The sequence below is a fragment of the Theobroma cacao genome, chromosome 6, assembly GCF_000208745.1.
Source record: "Theobroma cacao cultivar B97-61/B2 chromosome 6, Criollo_cocoa_genome_V2, whole genome shotgun sequence".
Taxonomy (NCBI): Eukaryota; Viridiplantae; Streptophyta; class Magnoliopsida; order Malvales; family Malvaceae; genus Theobroma; species Theobroma cacao.
Genome location: NC_030855.1, coordinates 6,500,936 through 6,524,480, shown reverse-complemented (window position 1 = coordinate 6,524,480; position 23,545 = coordinate 6,500,936). Strand labels below are relative to the sequence as shown.

General features: G+C 33.8%; 1 protein-coding gene across 1 annotated transcript; it reads right to left on the bottom strand.

The window, feature by feature from the left end:
* On the bottom strand, positions 2,237-22,181 carry LOC18595571. The gene is made up of 15 exons (XM_007023582.2): positions 21,887-22,181; positions 21,767-21,819; positions 21,137-21,174; positions 19,464-19,554; positions 18,806-18,911; positions 18,614-18,684; positions 16,879-16,948; positions 15,940-16,002; positions 14,221-14,292; positions 14,002-14,103; positions 9,333-9,407; positions 7,846-7,965; positions 6,808-6,924; positions 3,475-3,531; positions 2,237-2,830 (listed from the first exon to the last, which is right to left on the bottom strand). Exons 1-15 carry the CDS (start codon positions 22,010-22,012, stop codon positions 2,771-2,773), a joined length of 1,221 nt encoding a protein of 406 aa, XP_007023644.2. The 5' UTR covers positions 22,013-22,181; the 3' UTR covers positions 2,237-2,770.

The window sequence follows — 23,545 nt, the reverse complement described above, 5'->3', positions numbered from 1 at the left end:
AGTTGCTAATTCTACTAACCATGCAAAAATTTTAGCAATTCATGAGACAAGTTTTGAATGTGTCTTGTTAAAATTTGTAACCTAACATATTTGAGAAACGCGTGCTTGTCAACTAAGAAGGAAATTCCAACAATGTTATAAGAGAATAATATCATTTACATAGTTTAGTTAAAGGAAAGATACGTTAAACGCGATAAGACATAACATATTTCGTCAAAGTTCTTCTTTACTCATGATCTCCAAGAAAAATGTGATATTAGTGTTCAACAATTTGTCCAAGTGACAATCTAGCAGATTTATTCACCAAAAAACTTCTTATTGTAACATTTGAAAAGTCGGAACAAAAGATTGGAATACGTTGTTTTAAAAGATTTCAAATAATATAGTCATCAAGGAGAGTAAAATATGTACTCTTACTTTTTTCCTGCAGTAAGGTTTTTCCCACTGAGTTTTTCTTGGTAAGGTTTTTAATGAGATAATATTTCAAAGTGTATTCTTGAAAAGAATTGTGTACTCTTTTTCCTTTATTCGGATTTTTTCCCATGAAGTTTTTTCCTATAAAGGTTTTAATGCGGTATATTCTTAATATAATGAACATTTAATGAGTGTTATAGATATATGTGTGAATATCTATTATGTTATGATCCAATAGTTCACACCAAGCCAAGCAACCCAAACAAGTCAAACAGCCCAGCAAGTCAGACATAAAAGTCTAATTTGATTCAAACTCTTGGATTTAAGTATGTTTATCTAGATTTGGGTATAGATTAGATTTGATTAAGACTAATGTTTAATTTGACTATTATCCATCCAAATTAAGTACTTTAGTATTATCTTTATCTTGTAAATTCTATCTAGATAAGAAATTATTAGGTTATAAATAAACCCCTCACTTCACTTGTAAATATATACTCAAAATAATATTTCGTAACACTTTCTCTTATAGTTGTTTTTTGAAATTATATTTCATAACATTTAGAGAAATTTTACTTCTATCATACAAGGTTGTCTGATTATAAGCTTCACAATTTTTCAAAACTAAATGATTATTAAACATATTTTATATGATTGGAAATTTCATTCAAATACTTTTCTTTTGATATATTATAAGCTCAAATATGATTGAACATTCAATAAGATATGACTAAAATATAGAGCATGTGCTGAAATTTGACATACCTCGAGTATTTTTTTCACATATTTTGAAAACTATTTTGAGTTTTTCAGTACTAATAGTTTCATTTGAAAGTAGACTCCAAATTTTTTTTTTTTTTAAAAAGAAAAAGATAACTCAATATCGAAATTTTATGAGGAGGGTTGTTCAAATATAGGCCCACGAAACTGGAAAGGAAGTGTCCAACCACTCCTTATTTTTAGCCAATTTTTTTGGGTATTTATTCTCCCAATCTCAACCATTTCGTGACAATTCAAAACTTACCCAAGTTTCATATTTATAGAAATTGAGGTACTTGCATCTTATGGAGGCTGAGATACTTAATTGTGAGCATTAAAGTGTAAGAGGTCTAACTTTTAATTAGTAGTACGAGTTTAGAATTGTACATAACAAATCAAAGAGAATTTAAGAGTACATAGCAAATTAACCTAAAGAACTTTTGACACCTCATAGTCAAATGTCCTTCCTAAAGCTTTCCAATGTTTGAATAAGCACTCAAGAAAAATAAGGAAAAACATTCTCCATTCGGCTTAAGAAAATTGAATTTAATGTTTTTAAAATGTTTTTGGTATCTCTCTAATGTTGAATATGAATTTTGGAGATTATGAGTGATTTGAGTTCTAATTTTGAGGTGAGTGACTATTTATAGTTAGCTTCAGCCTTTAGTGAAGTGTTGCTTTGATACTCTTAATATTTTTCTGTCTATGAAGTTTGAGATCGTTTTTGAATCCTATTTATATGCGTAAAGGCATATTAATAAAGGTAAACTAGAATATGACCCATGTGCAACACAAGCGGCCTCTTTGCACCCCATCTCTTTGCTTCAACAACTTGTTTCTTTCAATCTCTCTGCCCTCCACGTGGTTAACTCTGGAAGTCCCACTGGAGCTTCCTTTTAAGTATGTTATAGATATTCATTCTGGTTTTTGCTAAAATTAATTAAAAATTTGTTCCAACGTATTTTGTAATCCTAATTGCCAACAAAGTGCCACAAATGGATGGCCAGTTCTGTGTGCTTTAGTTCATGTACAGATACAATGAAATGAATCCGGTAATAAAAGGTTCACAAGCTAAACACCACATCCATAAGCTTCTCTATTTCTAATTTATCTCAGTTACACATGACCCTCAATACAGTAACTTTTCATGGTAAATAGAGTCTATCAAACTTAAGTAATACAGTAACTTTTGGCCGAAAAAAGAGGAAAAAAAGAAACCACAAAAAAATGAACCTTAATTACTTCTCAACAAACTTACTTAAAGCACATCGTGTGTTTGTGTGCAATATTTGTTCTTTCAGATGTGCAGATTCCCATGTATAAATGGGATTTGGCAGGAATTCTATTTTCTGCCAGTGTAACATGACACCTATATCACATGTTTTGCATATGAAAAATTCAAGTGGATAAGTGAATTAGTGAAACATGTCATTCTTACAGAATTTGTTTTTTCTTATAAAGTTTAATGTTGCTGATTTAGAGAATTTTTTATTAAAAAAATTGCATTGCCATCATAGTTAATGATATCTTTAGATACTATCTGGAGATTTGACTCACATCAAAGGGGCTTGTAAACAGAAACAAGCAGTCACAACTTTCATTGTCTTGAATAGCGATCAACAAGTGCTTTAGCTTTCTCTGGGGCAAAAAATCGAGCCTGTGAAACACCAAACATTGATATGGTACTATTAGCCCCTTGCCAATCAGATCAATCTATTAAGATAAAGAATTTTACTGTAGATATGTCCAATTAAAGAGTAGTTCAAGCAAGTCTGATAGTTGCTCAAATTTTCTATACCTTGTTGGGGATTATAGCATGTATAATACACGTGGGTTAAAAGATGTTCTAACAAATTGGCTAAGTTCAGGTTGTGGCCTGATATTCAGCTTCGTCCTCTAGAACTAGAGCTAATTGGTTCTAGGTTGGATTGGATGCCTTATAGGTTAAAGAAAACCCAAGTTATTGTTGGTCTTTTTGTCAAATTGTTCGTTCATTGTTGCCCTGTATCTATGGTCCAATGTGGTAAGCCTATTAGTTTCTACAAATAAAGTGAAGTACCAAGTGATGTCATCCCACATTAGTTAGGTTTAGGTTTAGGTTGGTTGCCTAGGGGTAGAGAATTTAGGGGGAAGACCAAGGAAATAAACTTATGTGAGGGTCTCATAATCTGTAACTTCAGAACATTCTGATCAAGAAGATTGTCATTTGGTACCATGGACCAATTTACCCAAAGAGCAAGCCAGACATGCTTTTGTATCCACAAATACCAATTAAGTCAGCAAATAGGATCATATACTCACTTGAATAAACATCCTCTCTGCATCTCCAACATTGCCATTTTCTTTCAAAATAATTCCCTGCAGCAACATTGGAAAAACAAAAATATATTACCTCTCATCTTAAGATATTTAGGTGTCAAAAAGATAAAAATTAACCAGCAAGAACTAAGCATGCAACTAAGAATAGATGAAGAATGGTGGAGAAATACATCTGAAGAAAATAAGTAGCAAAACAAATTCATAACTATTTACCATTCCTTTGTCAATTTAAAAGATTAACACCCTGAGTCTGAGCTATTTAGATATATCAATATATATAGTTGCATAGGAATTAACTCAGTTGTGTCACTTTGAGAATATTTTTCAGACAATATCAACAGTCATTAAGTGTAGCAGTTTATCCATTTTCTAAAAAGAAAATTGGTAGACAACCTAAATCCTGCAGAAACAGAAATAACAACCACTATAGGATCACCAACAAAAGAAAAGGTATAAGCAGAAACCTTTTGTGGAATAATCTATGATGGCAGGGTGGGATTAATGTGATGTTGGGCTACATCAAGCAGACATCCTACCGGTTAAGACTTGAGGCTCTAACTTAAAAGGTTTTGGGGTTCAAATCCTGGGGTGAGAGGGGTGGGATTTGTGATGGGAGAGGGGTACCTCCCATTGTATAACCCAAGATCATATGTACCAGAAAAAACATTTCCTTTAATAACAAGTTAATATCTGTGTACAGTGGTGACAGCATATAAATTATATTTTACATTATTCTGCTCTCTTCACTCTCAAACAAGGTAAAGAGAGTTGTTTCCTCTGCTCTGCTCCCCTCCCTTCTACCCATTTACTCTTCCATCTTTTACCTTTAAACATCAAGACATGCTATAAAGGAATATCATCCACTGGGAAATGGATTATGCATTATGGAGCCAACTTATGTACACATTACCTCAACAATGGATGTGAGAAAATTTACCTAAACACTCTATGCAAAATTTAACGCGCATCTCCAGCTTCATCAAATAATCAATTTCAATATCCAGTTCCACCAAGAGTTGTTGAACAATAAAAAAAACCTAAGAATTTTGCAATCTCTATCTCAAGGGTATAGGCTAATGCAAAGTATTGTGCTGCTAGATAGTTAATGATGAACACATAATATCGAGATTAAATAGAGGCACTATATCTCAAGATATGGCATCTCAGAGTTTAGAAAGGGAACTAAAAAAAGAAAAGAAAAGAAAAAAGAGAAAGGACGTGGCATCAATGTGCTTGAAAAGTTCAAACAAACACCTCTTTATCTGTATTAGGTTTTTGCATCTAATACATTGATAGGCTCATCCAAAACTATTACATAAGCATCTCCTAATCAGCAGAACTTAATGGTTAAAAGTGCCTTTTTATCAAACAATTAATAGAATTTTACAGGATACCTAAATCTTTCTCATCAAATAGGCTACTGATAAACCATAGCTCATGTGCCACCTCATCTATAGAGTTGGGGCATAAACATTTAACATAACATATTTCCTGTTTAAGGCCTATAATTGTTTTCAAAAGGTTTCAGTTTGTGTATTCAATGACATAGAAAACATTATTTATAAGTTTGAATCATATCATGGATAAAGGGAAAAGCTGAATTAGATAAGAAATAGAGTGCCTAAACTGGTCATTGCAAAAGCAAATCCCCTAAATTTAACTGCATGGTTAATTCAATTAAAGGCACCAAAGTGACAATATTTCAGGCAGGAGGATGAAGGAGATGGGAAGCTCTAGCAGGTGACATGCAAAAGGAAAATGATTGAGTTGAAGTTAACAGGTGATGGAGCTTTATACAGAAATGAATGAGAATTAAGAACAAAAATAAAAACAAAAGAAAGAAATAATTTCAGATTGTCAATCCTAAGTTTCCATGATAAGACTTTAGGAGTAACCTCTTTTGAAAATACATGTAACAGATGTGCAAAAATATATACTACTGGTATCATAGATTAAAACCCATTTGGAACTCTCACCTAACAATTTAAGCTTTTAGGTTAAACGATTCTTTGACCAATTGACCAATAGTGTAAAACATACTTCAGTTACTTCTAGGAAATAAATCAAAAAATTAAACTATACAACAATAACCTGAAGGCAGGTTAATTATAAGCTTTAACATCCCTTTTGCATTTCAAAAAAAAAAAATTATAAGTTTTAACAGTTAGCTTATAAGACTGGCGCAGCACTCATACTACCTAAAATCCTTCCACTTGGAATAGTTGTCAGAACATTATGTTTTAGTGATGAAGTTAGATTTGACAAGGTGAAGCATGCAACTATGAAGACCTGAAGGCTAGAAATCCTCTTAGAGAAGAGGAATATATTACCAGTTTCAGTTTTTTGTTGATAAGAGTCTCTAAGCTAATTGATCTTAGGGGCTTTGCTGTTTATCTTGTCATAAATCAGTTTTTCCTTTAAAAGATAATATGATATTAGCACCCAGTAGTAGTATAACAATACAGTCTGAAAAGGGAATAAATATGCTGAAGTTGGCTTGCTAGTATATCGTTATATTGAAGGCTAGGTTCAACTCTCCTCATTTGCTAGAATCATTTATTTTTATTGGGTTAATAGTTTTACCACATTTGCTAGAATCATTTATTTTATTGGTTTAATAGTTTAACTTGTTACTCATGCAGTGACTTCTCATGTTATGATGACTTGTCATGAAAGTTTAGATCACAAAATAGCAATTTTGCAAGCATCAAATTATAAACCACTTGAACAATGTAAAAGCTGTTAAGGGTTAAATTATATTCTGGACTCTCGCCTAACAAATTAAGCTTTTCAGTTGAGTGGTCCATGCCATATCAAACCATCATTTCACATATTTATCCAGATTAAACGGCTACCTGTATTGTGATTACTAAATTTCAATAAAAGACAGGCCATTGCCTGATCCATTTTTTCAAATCTTAAAATGAGCATGAAGGGCACGTTAAACATGAACTTATCCTTGATTCTTGAACCCTTACAAGCATTCATTTGAGTAGTTCTTCAATATGTTAGCAGAGCATCTTTAAACTAATGGTCTAGAGTACGAATTATGAGTTTCTCCATTCTTATAATAAACTTTAAGGACAATATATATGATGGGCCCTATATCTAGTCCACACGTTCAATCACAGTGGGTTTATGCAAGACGAGTGTGTCAATTTAAAATACTCTTGGATCCCACTTAATGACCTAATATCAGATATAGACTGTTATTTTGACAATTTTAGCAATATAAAAACATATTTGAAAAGAAAAAAATGTAAAGCGTTTAAACAGCAAATGAACAAAAGAAACAGGACAGAAGAAAAAGATAACCTTTGCTAAGTATCCTCGGAAGTCATTCGGTTGGCTAGAAATGAGCTGGTCATAAACAGCTACTGCATCACTAACATGGCCCCAGTCTGAATATGCTTTCCCAAGAAGTAAATCAACCTGAGAGACATCTCATAAATAAAGGCACCGAGAATTAGATGATATTTGTCACCAATCAAGAAGCAACTTAATTATAAATCAATACTCATCCACCCAAAACTGACTACAAAAGTGAGTACCCAAACAAAAGTGGCCTGACTCAACATGCCAAAACCCAACAGAATCCAATCTGGGATAACTCAAAGTCAACAATGCAAGCCAATGTAACCTTAAACAACCTATAACTGCGACTGAACCAACCCACTCAATTTCCACTTATAAACTTACCGTTGAAATCTGCAACTATACCACAATGTTATCTGATGTTAATATAACATAGATTGTGAACTAATTTAACACGTAGTTAGCATTTTTAAAACAAAGGACAGAAAATTAAGATTAGGATACTGAAAATTGACCTAAATTTAGTAATTGGTGGCTAGAAGCTTCCATTCTCAAGGCAATAAGTTCTTTTTCTGTTTCTATGAAAGTGTATATATATTATACACTGACAAAATAGCATTCTAGTAGCAGGACATAGAAGAAATTCCATGCATCTTACTGTGAATACAAGTGTGAATGGTCTGCCATTTTGATCAAGTATCATAGATAAGATGGAAAAACTTTAGCAAGCACGCTTGTTTTGTCGAAAACAGTATATTATAAAACGTTTGGCAGCAATTCCATCAGCTGAATGACTGTAAATTCCATTTCCAAACCATATCAATAAATGTGGGCCACAGACCTGGAAGTAGTATGAGTTCAAAAGTTCTTGAATCTAAAAAGCCTAAGTAATGCAACATAATTTAGCAGATGGATCCAGTTAACCAGTGAACTAATAACTACAATTCTTTATTATCTTTTTTTGATGTAAGAACTTTGAGACCAAATATCTGTTATGCTTTGCTTGAAATGCAATCCATTATGAAGAAGCCAACTGACCTGAATAGGATCCACCTTCTGTAATTCTGTTTCCATTTTATTGCTGTCAGCCTTGAGATTAGGACGATTTAATCTTTCTGAATTCATGCGTTCACGAGAGGACAGAAGGAATTGAACAGCCTGCATTAACAAGTTAGGGAGGTAACAGTATATTAATGTTAATGCTGTTTAAAGATTATATTCATAGTATGGGAATTGTTTTCTAGAATACAAATTTCTTGACTTTCAAATATCAGTTAAGTAGAAGAATATGTAGGTTCAAAACAATCAGATCACTTGGATAAATACAACCTTGACCAATTTTCTTGAAGCTCCAAAATAAGACAATAAGGTCCACGAATTTCCATCTAAACCAATATAATTACACTACACACAAACTCAGTCCTTCATGTTAAGAAACCATCCACAAGAGAAACTATATGGTAACCAAATTTCTCCATGGCAATAAAAGGTGATTAGGGTGCGTTACAAAAGAGGCATTGTCAAAGATGTCTACAACATAAAAAATCCTCAAGTCAAGAACAATTTGTTCCAAAGTGCACAAGATGCATCACAGGAGGAAGAACAGAATAGGGAGAGGGGAAAGAGGGAAAGAGTTAGAAAAGAGAAAGAAAGATGGGACAAGGGAGAAGAGTGTGAAATTAGGCCAAAAAAGAAAAATTAGAGAGAAATTCCAAAGAATAATAATAACAAATTATATATATAGTTAATAACCTCAAATAATTTAAACAACATCAGCATGTAGATATAAGAAAAATAAATAAATTTCATTGATGAATGCCATGAAAGGGAGAGGCAAATAGTAATTACAAGATATAAGAAAAATGTTTTAAAACCTAAAAAACCTGCAGAAAGAAAGACAAGATGGAACAGGTGAAGGAAACTGATAGCCAGTAAAATAGCACCTTCACTCCTTAGAGACACATCCAGAGATTGTGTCAATGCTGTATGAGTCCCTCAAATATAAAGACACCCCTATTTCCAGGTACACTAAATCAGCCAATAGGAAGCCCTTTCTGTGTCACCAGCAAGTTGGCAATTAGAAAACTAAAACCCAACCCCTCTCAAACTAGTCTTCTACACATCACCAACTCTAAATGTCACCAGCCCAAAAAATTAACCATGTCAATTTTTTTCAACAGCAAAAAAACAAATATGAAGGTTTTCGTATGCAACAAGATCAAACTATATGCCATGCAATAAATGGGATCCGTTAGGGTAGTATATTGCTAATAAGAAACAAAGATTGGTTAGCAACCTTATAAACCAACATTTCGAATCAGTTTACAATGAAGAAAACAAAATAAAGAAGCTCAGGAAGTGATCATTTGACCCTTTTATACCCAGAATTACATATTAGTCTATTACTTGGAAGGCTAAAGTGAGGAAGCTAACCGAAGACATTAACAAGTAGTTTATTACACATATAAGGTTGAGGATAAAACAGCATGTACACTCTAATTTCAGAATACCAGCCCGTTACATACCTCATCTGGTCTTTTTGCAGCAAGCAATGCATTTGTAAGGCCCCGCAAAACCTCAAAATTGACATCTTTTGACACCTATCAGACAAAAGCAGGGTATTCATGGAGAGCACGAACAAAATTTGATTAACTAAGGTAGGGAATCATCAAGTATGAAAGCATACATTGTTGTAAATGACATACAAAACCCAATATTCAGCAGAATTTTGCATTATACAACTGAGGTGAAGAATATAGGAAGACGGAGAGATAAAGTCGGACAAAAGTTGAGTTATGCAGGAAGAGGATTCATGTAAATTGTAAGGCACTCAACCTATGTCCAGATACAGCATAATTGGAGTTGAACTACCTCCAGAAACATGCTAATCAAATATAGGACCTACAAACGCCTGAAAATAAGTCTTTATCCATAATAACTCTTTCAAGGATAACGTCAAACAGCAGAGGCTGCATTAGACTTCAAGCCCTATGCCAATCTTTTCTTTGCCCTCTAATCCAACTTCTAACAACCTAGCTATTCCTGTTGTTCTAAGAGAAGGCAAAGAATCTTATACTTGACATCCAATGTCTACTTTGTCTCTTACAATCGTTTATACCTCTTTGAATCTTTTTCTATTCCAAAGTCATTGACTGAAGCCTTTTCTCTTGCAGGTTGGCAAGCTGCTATGGAAGCGAAATGCATGCCTTGAAGCATAATGATAATCGAGAACTTTTAAAACTCCCTCCTGACAAGTCTGTAGTTGGTTGGAAAAGGATGTATACAGTGGAACTTAATCCAGTTGAGAGGCTCAACACTCGTCTAGTTGCTACAGGCTACACTCAAGTTATATGGTTTGGATTATTCAGAACAATTCTCTCCTTGCAGCCTAAACCCCTTAGTTTGTCTGATTTTTTTAGCTGCCACATTGAATTGGCCATTACATCAGCTATACATAAAAGATGCTTGCCTGGAGCCTTTGAAGAGAAAGTTATAATGGAGCAATCAGGGGAAGTCAGCATCAGATTTAGTTTGTTGTTAAGAGAAATTGATATATTGCCTTAAATAATCACCTAGGGCTTGGTTTAGAAGGTGATATTATCATCAGAAGTGATGATAGTGCAGGGATAGAGAAATCAACATTGTGCTTGCAAGATTCCAAACAACAGATTTTGGGCAGCTAAAGTAAATCTTGGGTATCAAGGTGGCTAGATCTCATTTGGACCTATTCTTGTCCAGATGTAAATATGTTCTTAAATCTTAACTTACTCTATCAGACAAGGATATTAGTATCTAAGCCTACAGATACTCATATGGATCCAAACGCCAAACTTGTAAAAGAATACATGGTGATTTCATGATAGTATTGTCTGATTTTTCTAGCTGCCACATTGAATTGGCCATCACATCAGTTATACATAAAAAATGCTTGCTTGGATGGAGCCTTTAAAGCGAAAGTTATAATGCAGCAACCACCTGGATTTTTTCATCAAGTGGTGTCAGCATCAGATTTAGTTTGTTTTTAAATGAAATCTATATATTGCCTAAAACAATCACCTAGGGCTTGGTTTAGAATTTGTTTGACCTGACTTTTTTTTAGCTTAAAAACTATTATAAAGCTATTATGAAAAATAATAGCTTTTAAAATTAAACTAAAACTGTCTGGTAAATTTACTTTTATAAGCTCTTTTGATAGATAAGTTGTTTAGCAAAATAACTTATATGAGCTCTAATTTTGGTTAAAATTACTATAAAGGGTATTTGATAAATAACTTTCTATTAATCACAAATTCTTTTGTTCACAATGGAAAAAGTTTTTATCTTTTTATCTATTTAAAACAAATTTTTGGAAATATAAAAAGCATTTTTATATAGCATAAAGTTTATAATTAATAATAAATCATTAAAAAAAAAACTCCACAAAAAGAAAAAAAAAGAGTTCCATAAAAAAAGGGTAATGTTGGGATTATTTTTACTCGATGAGGATAATTTTGGAACAAAAAGAAAAATTATGCTGAAAAGCTGGTGTGTTTTTAAAAGAAAAGAAAAGAAAACTCCTCTTTGGAGCTTTTCTTGAAGATTTTGTTCTTCAAAAAAGACTGCTTTTTTTTAAGAGCTTCTTAAAATCCTATTTGGCTCGACTTCTGTTTTTAAGAGGTAATGTTAGCTTTATAGCTTTCAAATTAATCCCATGTTTTGAAATGTCAAAAGAAAATGATTAAAATTTTATTCAAGACTTGAAAAATTAAGCCTAGACATCTCTTAGCTTTTTCAAATGAGTTTGAGAAGAAAAACAATAAAAAAGGACTCTGAAAAATGACTTCTAGACCAAATCTATTGATACATGTTATCGGTAAAAATTGAAATCTATCAATACATGTTCTTGAGAAAAGTCAAAATTTGTAAAGTTAAACTCAATCTACCGATACATTCTCAAAATGTATTGATAGAAATACAACAGAATGTTAATTACCTCACAAGTATCGATACATTTGTCAAATGTATCGATACATTTTCAACAGAATGCTCTCTGCCTCAAATGTATTGATACATTTCTAGTGGTCAAACGTTTGCAGCCAAGATGAAAAGTATCGATAAATTTTTGCGGGAATTCAAAAATAAAAGGAGCTATGTATCGATACAATATGACAGTTGGAGCCTAGAATGAAGAGAAAAACGGCTATTTTCACATTTAATGCATCCCCAACTACTCTTGAAGCTTCAGCAACTATATATACAAGCTCCCACAACATTTATGAAGGTTGGAAGGTTGGAAGACTCTGAAACACAACACCAAAAGAAGAATTCAGCTCAAATCTTTTAATACTCTTTGCACTCTTCTTTTAGCATTTAAGTCTTGTATTATTCATTGAGCCTTCATTGCTTATTCTTTTCTTCACCAAACATTGTACTTAACCTATTACTTAACCTCTATGAGGCATTATAACTGCACTTGTATTTCTCTTTTTGTATTCACTTGAGTGGTTATACCTTAACCAATTGCAAACATAGTTTTGAGTGGTTATACCTTAACCAAGATAAAAGGTAGGGTGGTCATGCTTTAACCATAAAAAGGCATTGTATTGAAAGGTTGTGCTTGATCCACAAAAGGCATTGTATTGAATCTTTTTCTAATAGTGGATTTTAAACTCCTTAGTAAATCTAAGGGAGAGGATGTAGGCAAGGAGGCCAAACCTCTATAAAAACTATTGTGTTGATTTTTCTCTTTCACTCCTTTAATCAATTATCTTGCTTATTCATAAAAAGGGAACTTAACTTGAAGTAACTTTATTTCCTTGAAATTGAAAAGAAATTTTTCAAAACATTTAAAATATTCTAATTCATCCCTTCCTTGGAACTATATTCATTGAGCTTATTGCACTAATAGTAGATAAGCTGAAAAAAAACGGGGCCAAACAGGCACTTAGTAGAGTCAAGGAAGTAGTGCTTCAATTTTGAATTGAAAGGAGTAGAAAACATCATTCTGTTTTTAATCACCATACAACCATAGGCAAATTGGCAAAATGCTGCTAATTGTGTAGGCGATATTAATATCACAAGTGACCTGATGTATTTTGTATCTAAGACTGCATCTAATTAATTGTGTACTATCATGATATTTTTTTCATAATTTAACTAATACAGACTAGTCATTAGGATGATATCATCAGAATTTTGAGGTACCTTAGCAGTGCTACAAGTTGTAGTCTACTTAATAGAAACTAAGGCCATACTTGGATTGATGTTTATTTCGATACAAACTGGACTGAATCTATTGATATTGTAGGTAACTGTGTGTTACCTGGTGATAATAAGGCACCCTTGAAGCATAAGAAACAGACAATTGTTGCAAGACCAAGTGCACAATCTGAATATAGAGCTATGGCCCATACCACTTGAGAATTGGCTTGGCTAAGACACTTGTTGGAGGAGCTTGGATTTGAATATAGCTAATTGATCTCATAAGTGATAATCACACAGCTATACATACTGCCTCTAATCTAGTGTTTCATGCATGAACCAAATATATTGAAGTTGAATGTAATAACGTCAAAGAGAGACTCTTGAAGAATGAGATATGCACAAGATCAATAAATTCTATAGATCGCATGGCAGATGTATTCACCAAATCTTTGGGTGGTTCAAGAGTAATTATATGTGAAACAAGCCAAGAGCACATAATGTATATGAGCAAACTTGGGGTGGGGAGAGTGCTATGCAAATATTATGAACTCAAGGTAATATGGACATTTGTAGATTTACCTCTTGTAAGTATATGCAGGAAGTTACCACAGTGGTAAGTAGTTCTCAGGTTCTCCCAACTCTCCCTCTCTCCTCATAATCAACTTTTCCAAGTTGTAAATGAAACAAAACCTCCTTCCCCCCACCCCAAAGGGAGCACTGTCCCAAAAATAAAATCACAATATGTGTGTGTCTGTTCATGCCTAAAAGTTATCATGCACTACACAGGATGACAAACAAAATGAGAGGAAAAAAAAAAAAGGCAAAACTACTCAGGATCTACCTAGTTAGAAGAATAGTTCATATCATTGTTAATGCCCTTGTTTCACTAGACAAACAAAAGCGGCATCAAATAGGTATCCAGACTGAAATCAAGCACAATCAGTCAAGAATAAACAACTATCTAAACAACCAGTAAAAGGCAAATGCCCTACATATCTAGAGAACACTTACCATTGCAGAAAGTTTATATGCAGCAGCACTACCATCATAATCCTTAAGTGCATATTTTACTTCTCCAAGCAAACGAAAAACATCAGGGTCGCTTGTTTTCTCCTATGAAACATAAATATTAGTTGATTAGTTAAATAATGCATCAGCCGATTTCTAAAATAACACCACTCTAGCAACATATGGCTCATAAATTGCATAGTACATCCAATATTAGCAAACCTTTGCCAAGTCTTGAAGTAAAGAGGCCGCCCGAGCATAGTCCCCTAATTCTGTCAATGTAACTGCTGCTCCCTGCAAGAACTCTTAAATAAATTTCAAATTGTTGTCATGGGATCATAGATGCTCAAGAAGAGATACATTTTTCTATTTATTCAAGTACATAAGTAATTATGTAGTGATGTCCTTATATGCATGAATGGCTGGTAGGATCAGCAGCAAATGGCAGCACATCATTGATAAGGTTACTCCTTTGTCATTTGTAGTTTTGGCAGAAATTTTTTCTATCCTGGTATATATGATTTTGGACTACATAATGGGAGATAGCCCTCTCCCATCCTATAAACCCCACATCACCAATCAGAAGATTTGAATTTCAAGCCCGAGATCTCCAAGTTGGAGTCTTAAGTCCTAACTGCTGAGGTGTCCTCTTGAGAACTAGTTTTGGCAGAATGTACCACTTGAAAAACATTGGCAAAGCTATAAACTCATTCTAAGGGCATTCAGGAAGCAAACTTCTACTGAAGTCCAATCACAGCTTATCAAAGAAAAAGGGAAGAAGGAAATCACTTCATAGCTGCTAATGAAACAAATAGATAAGAATAAATAATACAACCAGATATCAAGTCACAAATAACTAATAGTGCAAAAAGTTTATTATTGTGGTCAAAACTGTTAGAAGTATAATTTGACGCAACAGGGAAAATCTACCATAAAGTGAGGCTGACGCCTTTTTATATTATTACTTAACAAGAGGATTAATAACAGGTCCCTAATTGTTAAGTTACTCTATTAATAATAAACTGGGATGAATTGTGCTAAAAAAATATATAGACCATAAATATATCGCAGTTTCAAAATGTCAACAATAATCTTTCAAAACCTACCACCCAATCCAACAAATTATGAGAATTTTCTAAGCTTCTGCTGCAAATGATCATAACTACTCCAGAAGCTCTACTTTAAAACAAAACCATCGTTATTTGCCTCTTTATAGGGCATTGGAAGGTCAACGTCATGCATAGTCATTTTAAAATTTCTTCCTATAGTTTTGCCATTCTACCAAATGCCATTCATAGAAAATTCATGTATAGATTTTCCTTGACTATGAACCCAAAAATTAGACCATGTTAAAAAGCACCAATGAGAGACATGGAAAACAGAGCAAGAACAGGCTAACAGCATCAGGTTGCAGCTCAATCTGGATTAAGAAAATTATGGTTGGAATAGGAAGGAGCAGGTTAGACTTGAAAGCTAATAAAGTAAGAAATGGACATTTTCCACCCATGTTTTTCCAGACTCCTCATCTTTTACTAACACTAACCACTATGAAAACATATCCTTATCAAATACTTCCCCGTGTTGGACACATACCCACATGCTACACTCCTACCCAAGTCTTCACAACAGTTTCAAGCAGAATGTAAAATGATGAAATTTCATTGAGACAGTTGAACATGTTATGACAAGAACTGAAACAATCAGGAGCTCAACTTAAGAACAAGAGAAGACTTCTTTTATGGTTTTCCAAAACGGTACTCCGAATTCAACTTTTCAAAGTTAATTAAGATAAGGAAAACAAAAGTATAATATGTTCCTATAAGCATAAAAATCAAAACTAAGAACTTAATCATCTTGATGAGAAACTTAATATTCAAGGAAGAACAGCATATAACGTTAGACAAAAAATTAATCAAGAATGCATAATATGCCCAGACTCACTTCAAGTGCAGTTGGATCTTTTGGAGAGATACTTAGCATTGCCTCAAACTGCTTCAGCCTAGTCTGCCACATATTAAATAGCAAAAGTGTTAATATATCCCGTGATATGAAATCCAAAGAAACAACAAGAAAGAAACTGATCAGACCAAAATGTTTGTACACTAGAAGAATTCAATGAAAATAAATTTAAAAGCAACAAAAAGAAGAGTCATTGAGCCAGTCATAATGCAACAACAAAAAACTAAAATGAGCATGAATCCATGTAATCATTAGGAGTTACGCAAATAGATATGCTCAGAAAAAATATCAACTGCATTTCCTTGTGAGGCAGGAGCGTTGAGGAAATTAGTCAGAGAAGTGCTCTGCTTTGAATTTTGCACCCCCGTTACTTGGACAAAGAAATAATACTAGTGGCATGGCAACAAGAGTATTCCACTGAGGGAGAAAAAGAGAAACTAAAACTACACCCTTATAAAGGGATTTAAATAAGCTTCCTTTTCTTCCCTTTTCTTGAAGGTAGAAAGCAAAAACAAGAAGCAGAGTGTTAAAATGCAAGAATTTTTCTACATATCAGGGATGTATCTCCTGGTAGATACAACAATAAGAACAATTAGAGTTAGAAATGTATATAAGGAGAGATATGATTTCAAGATGGAATGTTAGGTTATTTAATGATGTAGTTCAGAATCTTAGTTGTCTTATACTTTTGGGATTGAATCTTTTATGTGTCTGTACATGGTCTTTTGAATTATCAATATATGCTGAACTTTGAGGATGATAGTGGCACACACTTGCACTTTGGATCATACAGATTAATAAGTATTCATCTAACCTCTCATATAAACATTGCACTATCTTGAAGATAGTCATCACGAACAATCTCTCAGATCTAACTGTAATGGGAAATTTCTAAACTTAAAGGATGTTTCATTAATGTACCTGAAGAGTAGCTTTCTCTTCATTAGACAGTTTCTTGTCAATCACTGCAGCTTCCTCAGGAGGATTAGTACTGGGAGACAGACATGTCAAGATATGATCAAAATAAAAATAATGATAACAAATGAAAAAGAAAAGTGAGAATGAAACAAATGAATAACTAAAGTTCCTATCATTTGGAGCTTATAACATGTGCTTGGAACACACACACACAAAACCAACCTCCATGGAACAAAGTCGCTGAAACTTTTTTCATTGACAGACAGATCAGCCTGTCACACAAACAATTTAAGCCAAAGGAAGTTTAACAAAAATGCCTTTAGAACCATGTTAGATTTCTCCTTATTAGTAAAATTGAACCTAATACACATATGGGTGCACATCCTACAGCATTTAGTGAGAATAAACTTCAGGCGTATGTTAGCTAGAAAATAACCAGTAAATATGGTGACTGCATCTCAAGAAAAATAAATAAATTATCAATTAACAATTTGATGTAACAAGATCAAGCAAGTCATATTTTGAGGTGATCAAAGTTGTGAAAAGACATATTCTAATGAGAATTCTTCAACGATTTCATTGTATTGATCCCTTCTTAGAATCGTAAAAATTTGATAAACTGTGAAAGTTAAATAACTTAAAAAGTATAGATATGAATCTGTTTCAATGAAACATTTGCAAGCACTATGAAGAGACATGCCTGCTTCACATGCCTCCGTATAGCCAAATTCCATTATTGGTTATTCACTATAGACACTGAATTTTGTACCATATTAGATGCAACTGCCACCAGCCAGTCGACCCAAAAACCCCATGAACCAGGCCTAGAACCAATTATGCCCTTGAAAACCACTTTCATAGGAAATCTAGAAAACCAAAATTTCCCGGTTGTTCAACTCTGAACCACTTGCCCTATTCTGGGTTCCTGTAAAGCAGTCACTTTCAAAATAGATTACCTTGCAGTCCAACTGTAAACAGCTTAGCTTATCCAGATCTCTGCACAAGGGATTCTCAAAATAGAGGGATAGTTGGCACTAGAAGGGCAAGTTGCATACTGTGGGGTTTGAAGCCCTCTACTTTAGAAAAGGACAACCAGTTATTGACTTTATTTTAAGCTTCCATATTGCACTCCATTGCAATGCATTTGTTTTACTGTCAAAAGCACAGAAAAGATGGTAATTATTTTCTTCATTCTTATCTATGATTTCAGTATATACATACAAAGTTATGTTACGTCACCTTATACATGTGCATGAATGCAAATGTGCATACACCACAATCACAAACACAGAGTTACAATCATTTGCTTTCTCTTTTTTGCTTTAATTCTAAGCAAATAATTCTTATCAGAATAACTGCTATATGCTTTACATTTTAGCATATAATCATTGCTTCAGGTTCCAACCCTACCGAAGAGAAAAGTTGTCCACATAGAGCATTGTATCCTCAACTTTGATGACAAGGATATTACAATAGAGGGAGAGAGGTGTTCAACTTTTTCTATCTAGTTTCTGACAGATGTAACTGACAATCAAGTGCACTCAGCCAGGGAAAAAAATCCTTGTCAAGCTTCCTTAAATCATACCGGTATTACATAGAGTTAATATGTAATCAAGCACTCTCAACAATAGGAGCAAGGAAAGAAAAGAAAAGAAGCAGGAGTAGGAAATGAAATGCCAGGTCAATTAATCTTATAATTTATAATGACAGGGAGAAACCTTTGATGCTCTGAACACACCTTCCTGAGGGAAGAAAGTCTCCAAGAGCAAAAACCAAACCAAAGACCACAACAGCTACTCCTACTCCAATCTGTCAGGAAAAAAAGGGAATTTGAATTCATGATGACAATACAGCTCAAGGTGATACTCTTCTTCTTCCTTTTCTTTTAGGATAAATTGTGCTTTGCTGCATATAACTGCAATATTTCTACCTGTGTACCAAGCCCAATTGTTTTCTTATCTGATTCGGCAGGTGCATCATAGTCAATTGGTCCAAATTCCTTTTGTTCCTCTGCCTTTTTCTGTTGAACTGCTGCCCTGAGTGGCATGCAGAAAGAATAGTCATCAGCAAAAGAAATTCACGTATGATGTATAACCGAAAAACACTTATCCAAAAACCTATCATCACACTACATAGTAAATGACAAAGAAAAATATCATCAATAATTTATTGAAGTATACTTGCAATCACACTTCCTAAAGAAAGTGATCAGCATCCAAGTAAGAGTCTCAAGATCATTATAATCACTTCTCTGGAACTAAACAGCATCCAGAAACTTTTGGTGACTGCAAATAGACCAACCAACATCCAAATATCAAATATGGCATAACCAAATTAATATAAAAGAAAAAATAGTATAGCTTATAAGTAAGTCTTCTTATGCTGTCCAATTGGCAATAACAGAAATGATCTGGGCCTTCAAAGAAGCTCAAGAACATGACTGTCAACATATTAACAGAAAGCGGTACCCTTAGTAATTACCACCTGTAATCTAATTTGATAGACATCAGTAACAACTTAATTTACACTAATGCAAAGATATTACTAGCAAGTATGAAGCACGTGAGATAGACGTAACACAAATGCACCTTCTAATTGCTTCCAGCCGTTCCTCAAAGTCAATGTCCAAGGAACTGCTGTTAGATTTTCCATCAAATTGAGCACTTAAGCCGGGTGCCTCTGCATGAAAAAGTCATAGTGGTTGAATTAAAAATAATAAATAAAAAAGAAGAACCAAAAAGGAAAAGAATAAAAAATGTTAGAGCAATTCCTAGTTAAAGACTCATAGTAATGCTATGCAAATGGGGCATAGATAGTTATGTATTATTTAATAAAGTTACCATTATATGTTTTCAGTTTTTAAGGACATAAAGCATGTTTGGTTGTAAAAAGTCGTTGCAGAATTTAAACAACAAGAAATAAATGAGCCAGAGCTAAGTGTTTAGATGTCTCAACTTAGTGCAGGAAGTTATCCTAGCTCCTGCACTTTTAGGGGATCTATCCCCCATTTGGCAACCCCAACCCCCACCCCCCTTCCACACAAACACACACTCTTACCATAAAGAAAGAGGAAAAAGAAGAGGAGAAAAAGAATACCAATCACCCCAGACAGGCAAGATACCCCACAAATCCCAACATTTACCCTTTTTTTCAAGTAATGTTTTTCCAATTTAAAGGATAACTAGAGAACAAGAAAAGAGACATAAAGACAAACCTAACAAACTATATAACAAAATGGCAATGAAAACCACATTATAAAATTTAAAAAAAGAAAAGCAGGGAGGGGGGGGGGAGGGGTGGAATTCCCTACAGAAGATATCCTCAATGTTGAGTAAAACTCAAGGTTGAGGTCGTTTCCTTTTCCTTTTATCTTTTTAAATTACATAAATTCAAGGCAGAGTTTGAAGACCCTGGACAGTTCAATATGGTAACCTTGCTGGAACTCTCTCATTCAAGATAACTAGTCATCTTTCTACATCTCTACAAATCCTTCTCTAGGAACTTTCTCTCACCAATAACTTAAAGCAAAAGAATAGATCACACATAAAAAGCAAGAAAAGAGAAACGGTGCTTCTCACCAACGCAATCATCAGGTTTTTTTATGTAGCATAAACCCGTATACATCTAGAAACTTTAAATTCGCTTCATTATCATTCAATTAAAATGATATGACTTTACTGACTGCAAGTACAAATGAGTGTAATAGATCCTAGTCAATGTCAGTAGCATGATTTTGAGAGCAGTTGAAAGTCACTGACCCTTCAATTCATCAAAATTATAAACATTCTTTTAATCAGAATATTGGAAAAGCATAAATTCATGGCATCATCTTCTATTTCATCAAATCGGTAGGTGGCCAATGTACCAGCCATTTCGTAACCTTATTTAATATACATTTTAGAGGAACTTATGTAAGTCAGAAACAGTCATTACATTTCTGAAACTCACACCAACAAGACAAAACCATATGCTTTCATTGTTCAGAGAGAACAACAGAGATTCACACCCTGTTGCCTGTGCATTTAATGCAGCAATTTTATTAAATAAAGTCATCATCAAACAAAAATTAACATGTGTACCAACACATAAAATTGTAAGATATTCAGACCAAATATTAATCAATTATAAGGTACAGCCTTCAGCGGGTCATTTGAGGTGCATGTAAACAACATAGAAATAGAATTCTCAGGTTCCTAAGAATTTTCAGTCAGAAAAAAGTCCATTAAAAACTATTCTTAAAAAAGAAGAATATCTTACTTACGTGCAGGTGAAGGACCAGATTGTTTACTAGTTGATTTCCTGCACAAGGAAGTAGTATCAACTAAAACTACTGAAACATAATCATATTAATTGTCTAGGATATGTTAATAACTTTTGCAATAAAAAATACATTCTCAAGTAGTTTATTCATTATCACAAGTACACATATCTAAAGGAAAAAAAGCAGAAAGAGAGAGAAAGACTAGAATTGAGGGGAGAACTATCAGTCCTTGATCAGAGACACATGCGATAGACATATATACATATTTAAGGGAAATAATGAATATGACAAAGCCTTCATACTCGTTGCACTTCCAATGTTTTGGTGTCTAAGAAGGAAACGAGTTTCTATTAAGTGTTCAACCTAAAACCAATTAGGTTAAGCCCAATACTAACAACAGAAATAAACAAGTCTATCATAAGGTCAAACCTATAATTATAACAAGCAACGTAATAAATATGGACGCTGGTACATGTTAAGCATGTAACCTGTAACCAATTAACATTACATGGAAACGTCCAACTTGGGTATTATTTCAAAAATAAAGGCAATACTACCAAAAAAAAAAAAGAAACCAACAATGTAATCCCAACTTTCCAACTAACCATCAGCTAGCACAGTTTGAGATACCTTTGTTGTAACTTCATACCCTTCTCCTCCCTTGACGCACTTACCTTGTTTGCCTGAGGTGGGAATCGATGTTAAAGAGGATTACATTAACAACCCAATAAGAAAAAGTAAAAGATATACCTTTTGGTTGGGTTTTTTGGAACCGAAACCTCGTTTAGCTTTTGAATCAGAGCATTGAATTTGAAACGAAAGGAACCTTGAACTCGCTGAAGCTGTTGTTGCTGCTGCTGCAATCCACATTGTCATTTTGCAACTTTACTCTCCAAGTAATCAAAGTTGTAAAAACAATATTAACATGAAATTAACTCGATTTTATCATTGAATTGATTGTTGTTTGATTGATTCTAAGGGTCGGAAGAAAATCATTTCTTTATTTTGGTCTTAGTGAAGAAGTTTGGAACTGATGGATTCTATTTAAACATTACGGGGAGTAGAGGGATAAGGTTGCCCCTCAGTGACCCGGTCTGATCCGTATTTGAATCCGATTTTCTACCTTTTCCCGTTACAAAAATCTTGAGGCCTGTTTTGTCTTTTACTTAAATTTACTAGATTGCAATTGTATAAAATTTTTGTTATAATTTTGATTAGAGAATGAATGATTTTATGCTGAATGTTTATAAGCATTTAGAAATTTGAATTTAAATGCATTGAAATAAGCAATTAGGCTAAGAAAGTAAAGTAAGAGGACAAATATTATATTATAGTTTGATGTTTCTGCAAATAGTTTTATGCATACAAAAATTTATGGGAATGGAATAGGAATTTCAATGGTGATTCCAGTTCCAACAATACCATGAAGCTTGTTGGTCGTTGGACCTTTTTCTTCTTCATAAAAGATAATAAGAGGTCTGGGTTTACTTGTGCTAAGCGAATTTGGCACCTTTTCAATTAGGGGATCTTCATTAATGGCTCCAACTAAATCCATTTCATCTTCTACATAAAATTCGATTATTAACAAATTCATCAACTCTTGCAATTTGCGACGAAAATCATCAGAACTTTGAATGGAATGTCCATTGGCATCCATATGAAATTTGCAAAAACGATTAGGATTGTGCCCCATTATGGCATTTGTTGATTCTGGAATAATGGCATTGATTTTAAGTAAAGCATCAAACACTATACCCATTGGTGATTGGACCTCCTCAATGCTTCTTTTCGCTTTACGATTCATTCATCATGTATAACATTTACTGTCGGCCTTGCATGATCAAGCAGAGGGTTTCCAACAACATTCGAACCTTCCTTTTTAGCGAATTTTATGAGTCCTACCTTGATGAGTGATTGGACCTTATGTTTCAATGCAATACAATTTTTCGTGGAATGTCTCTAAACTCTAAAATGGTAATCACAATACGCATTTTGGTTATACCATTTTGGAAAAGGAGGTCAGAGTGGTTCCAAATGGGTTCGAGCAAAGAGTCAATTTCTATGAGTTGTGGCAACAACGTAGTGTATTAAATTGAAATAGGATCAAACTTGGGTTTCTTTGGGATAGTTTTAGGTCCTTTTTGACCATTACTAAAGTTATTAGTTAAAGTTGCAGGTATTGGTGTTGGGCTTGTGGGAAAACATTGGTATGAAATGTTGGCTGTGGGGCAGGTTGGTAAACATATGAATAATACGTGATGTTACCTATGTTCATTTAGAAAGGTTGATACGGAGGGTATGGGTGGTATGGGCTGAAGCTTTGGGTTTGTTGCTTGTCATAAGTGACTACTTGTACGTCTCTTTCCTTTTTTTTAAACATATTCCCTTTTTTCAAGCTAGTAGCTTCAT

Excerpts from the sequence above, each read along its gene's own strand:
- LOC18595571 (XM_007023582.2), bottom strand. The coding sequence starts at position 22,012 with ATGACAATGTGGATTGCAGCAGCAGCAACAACAGCTTCAGCGAGTTCA. Across the intron at positions 19,555-21,136 it reads ATCTGGTCCTTCACCTGCAC|AGGCACCCGGCTTAAGTGCT; the intron begins GTAAGTAAGATA and ends TTTTTCATGCAG. Across the intron at positions 18,912-19,463 it reads CGGCTGGAAGCAATTAGAAG|GGCAGCAGTTCAACAGAAAA; the intron begins GTGCATTTGTGT and ends CATGCCACTCAG.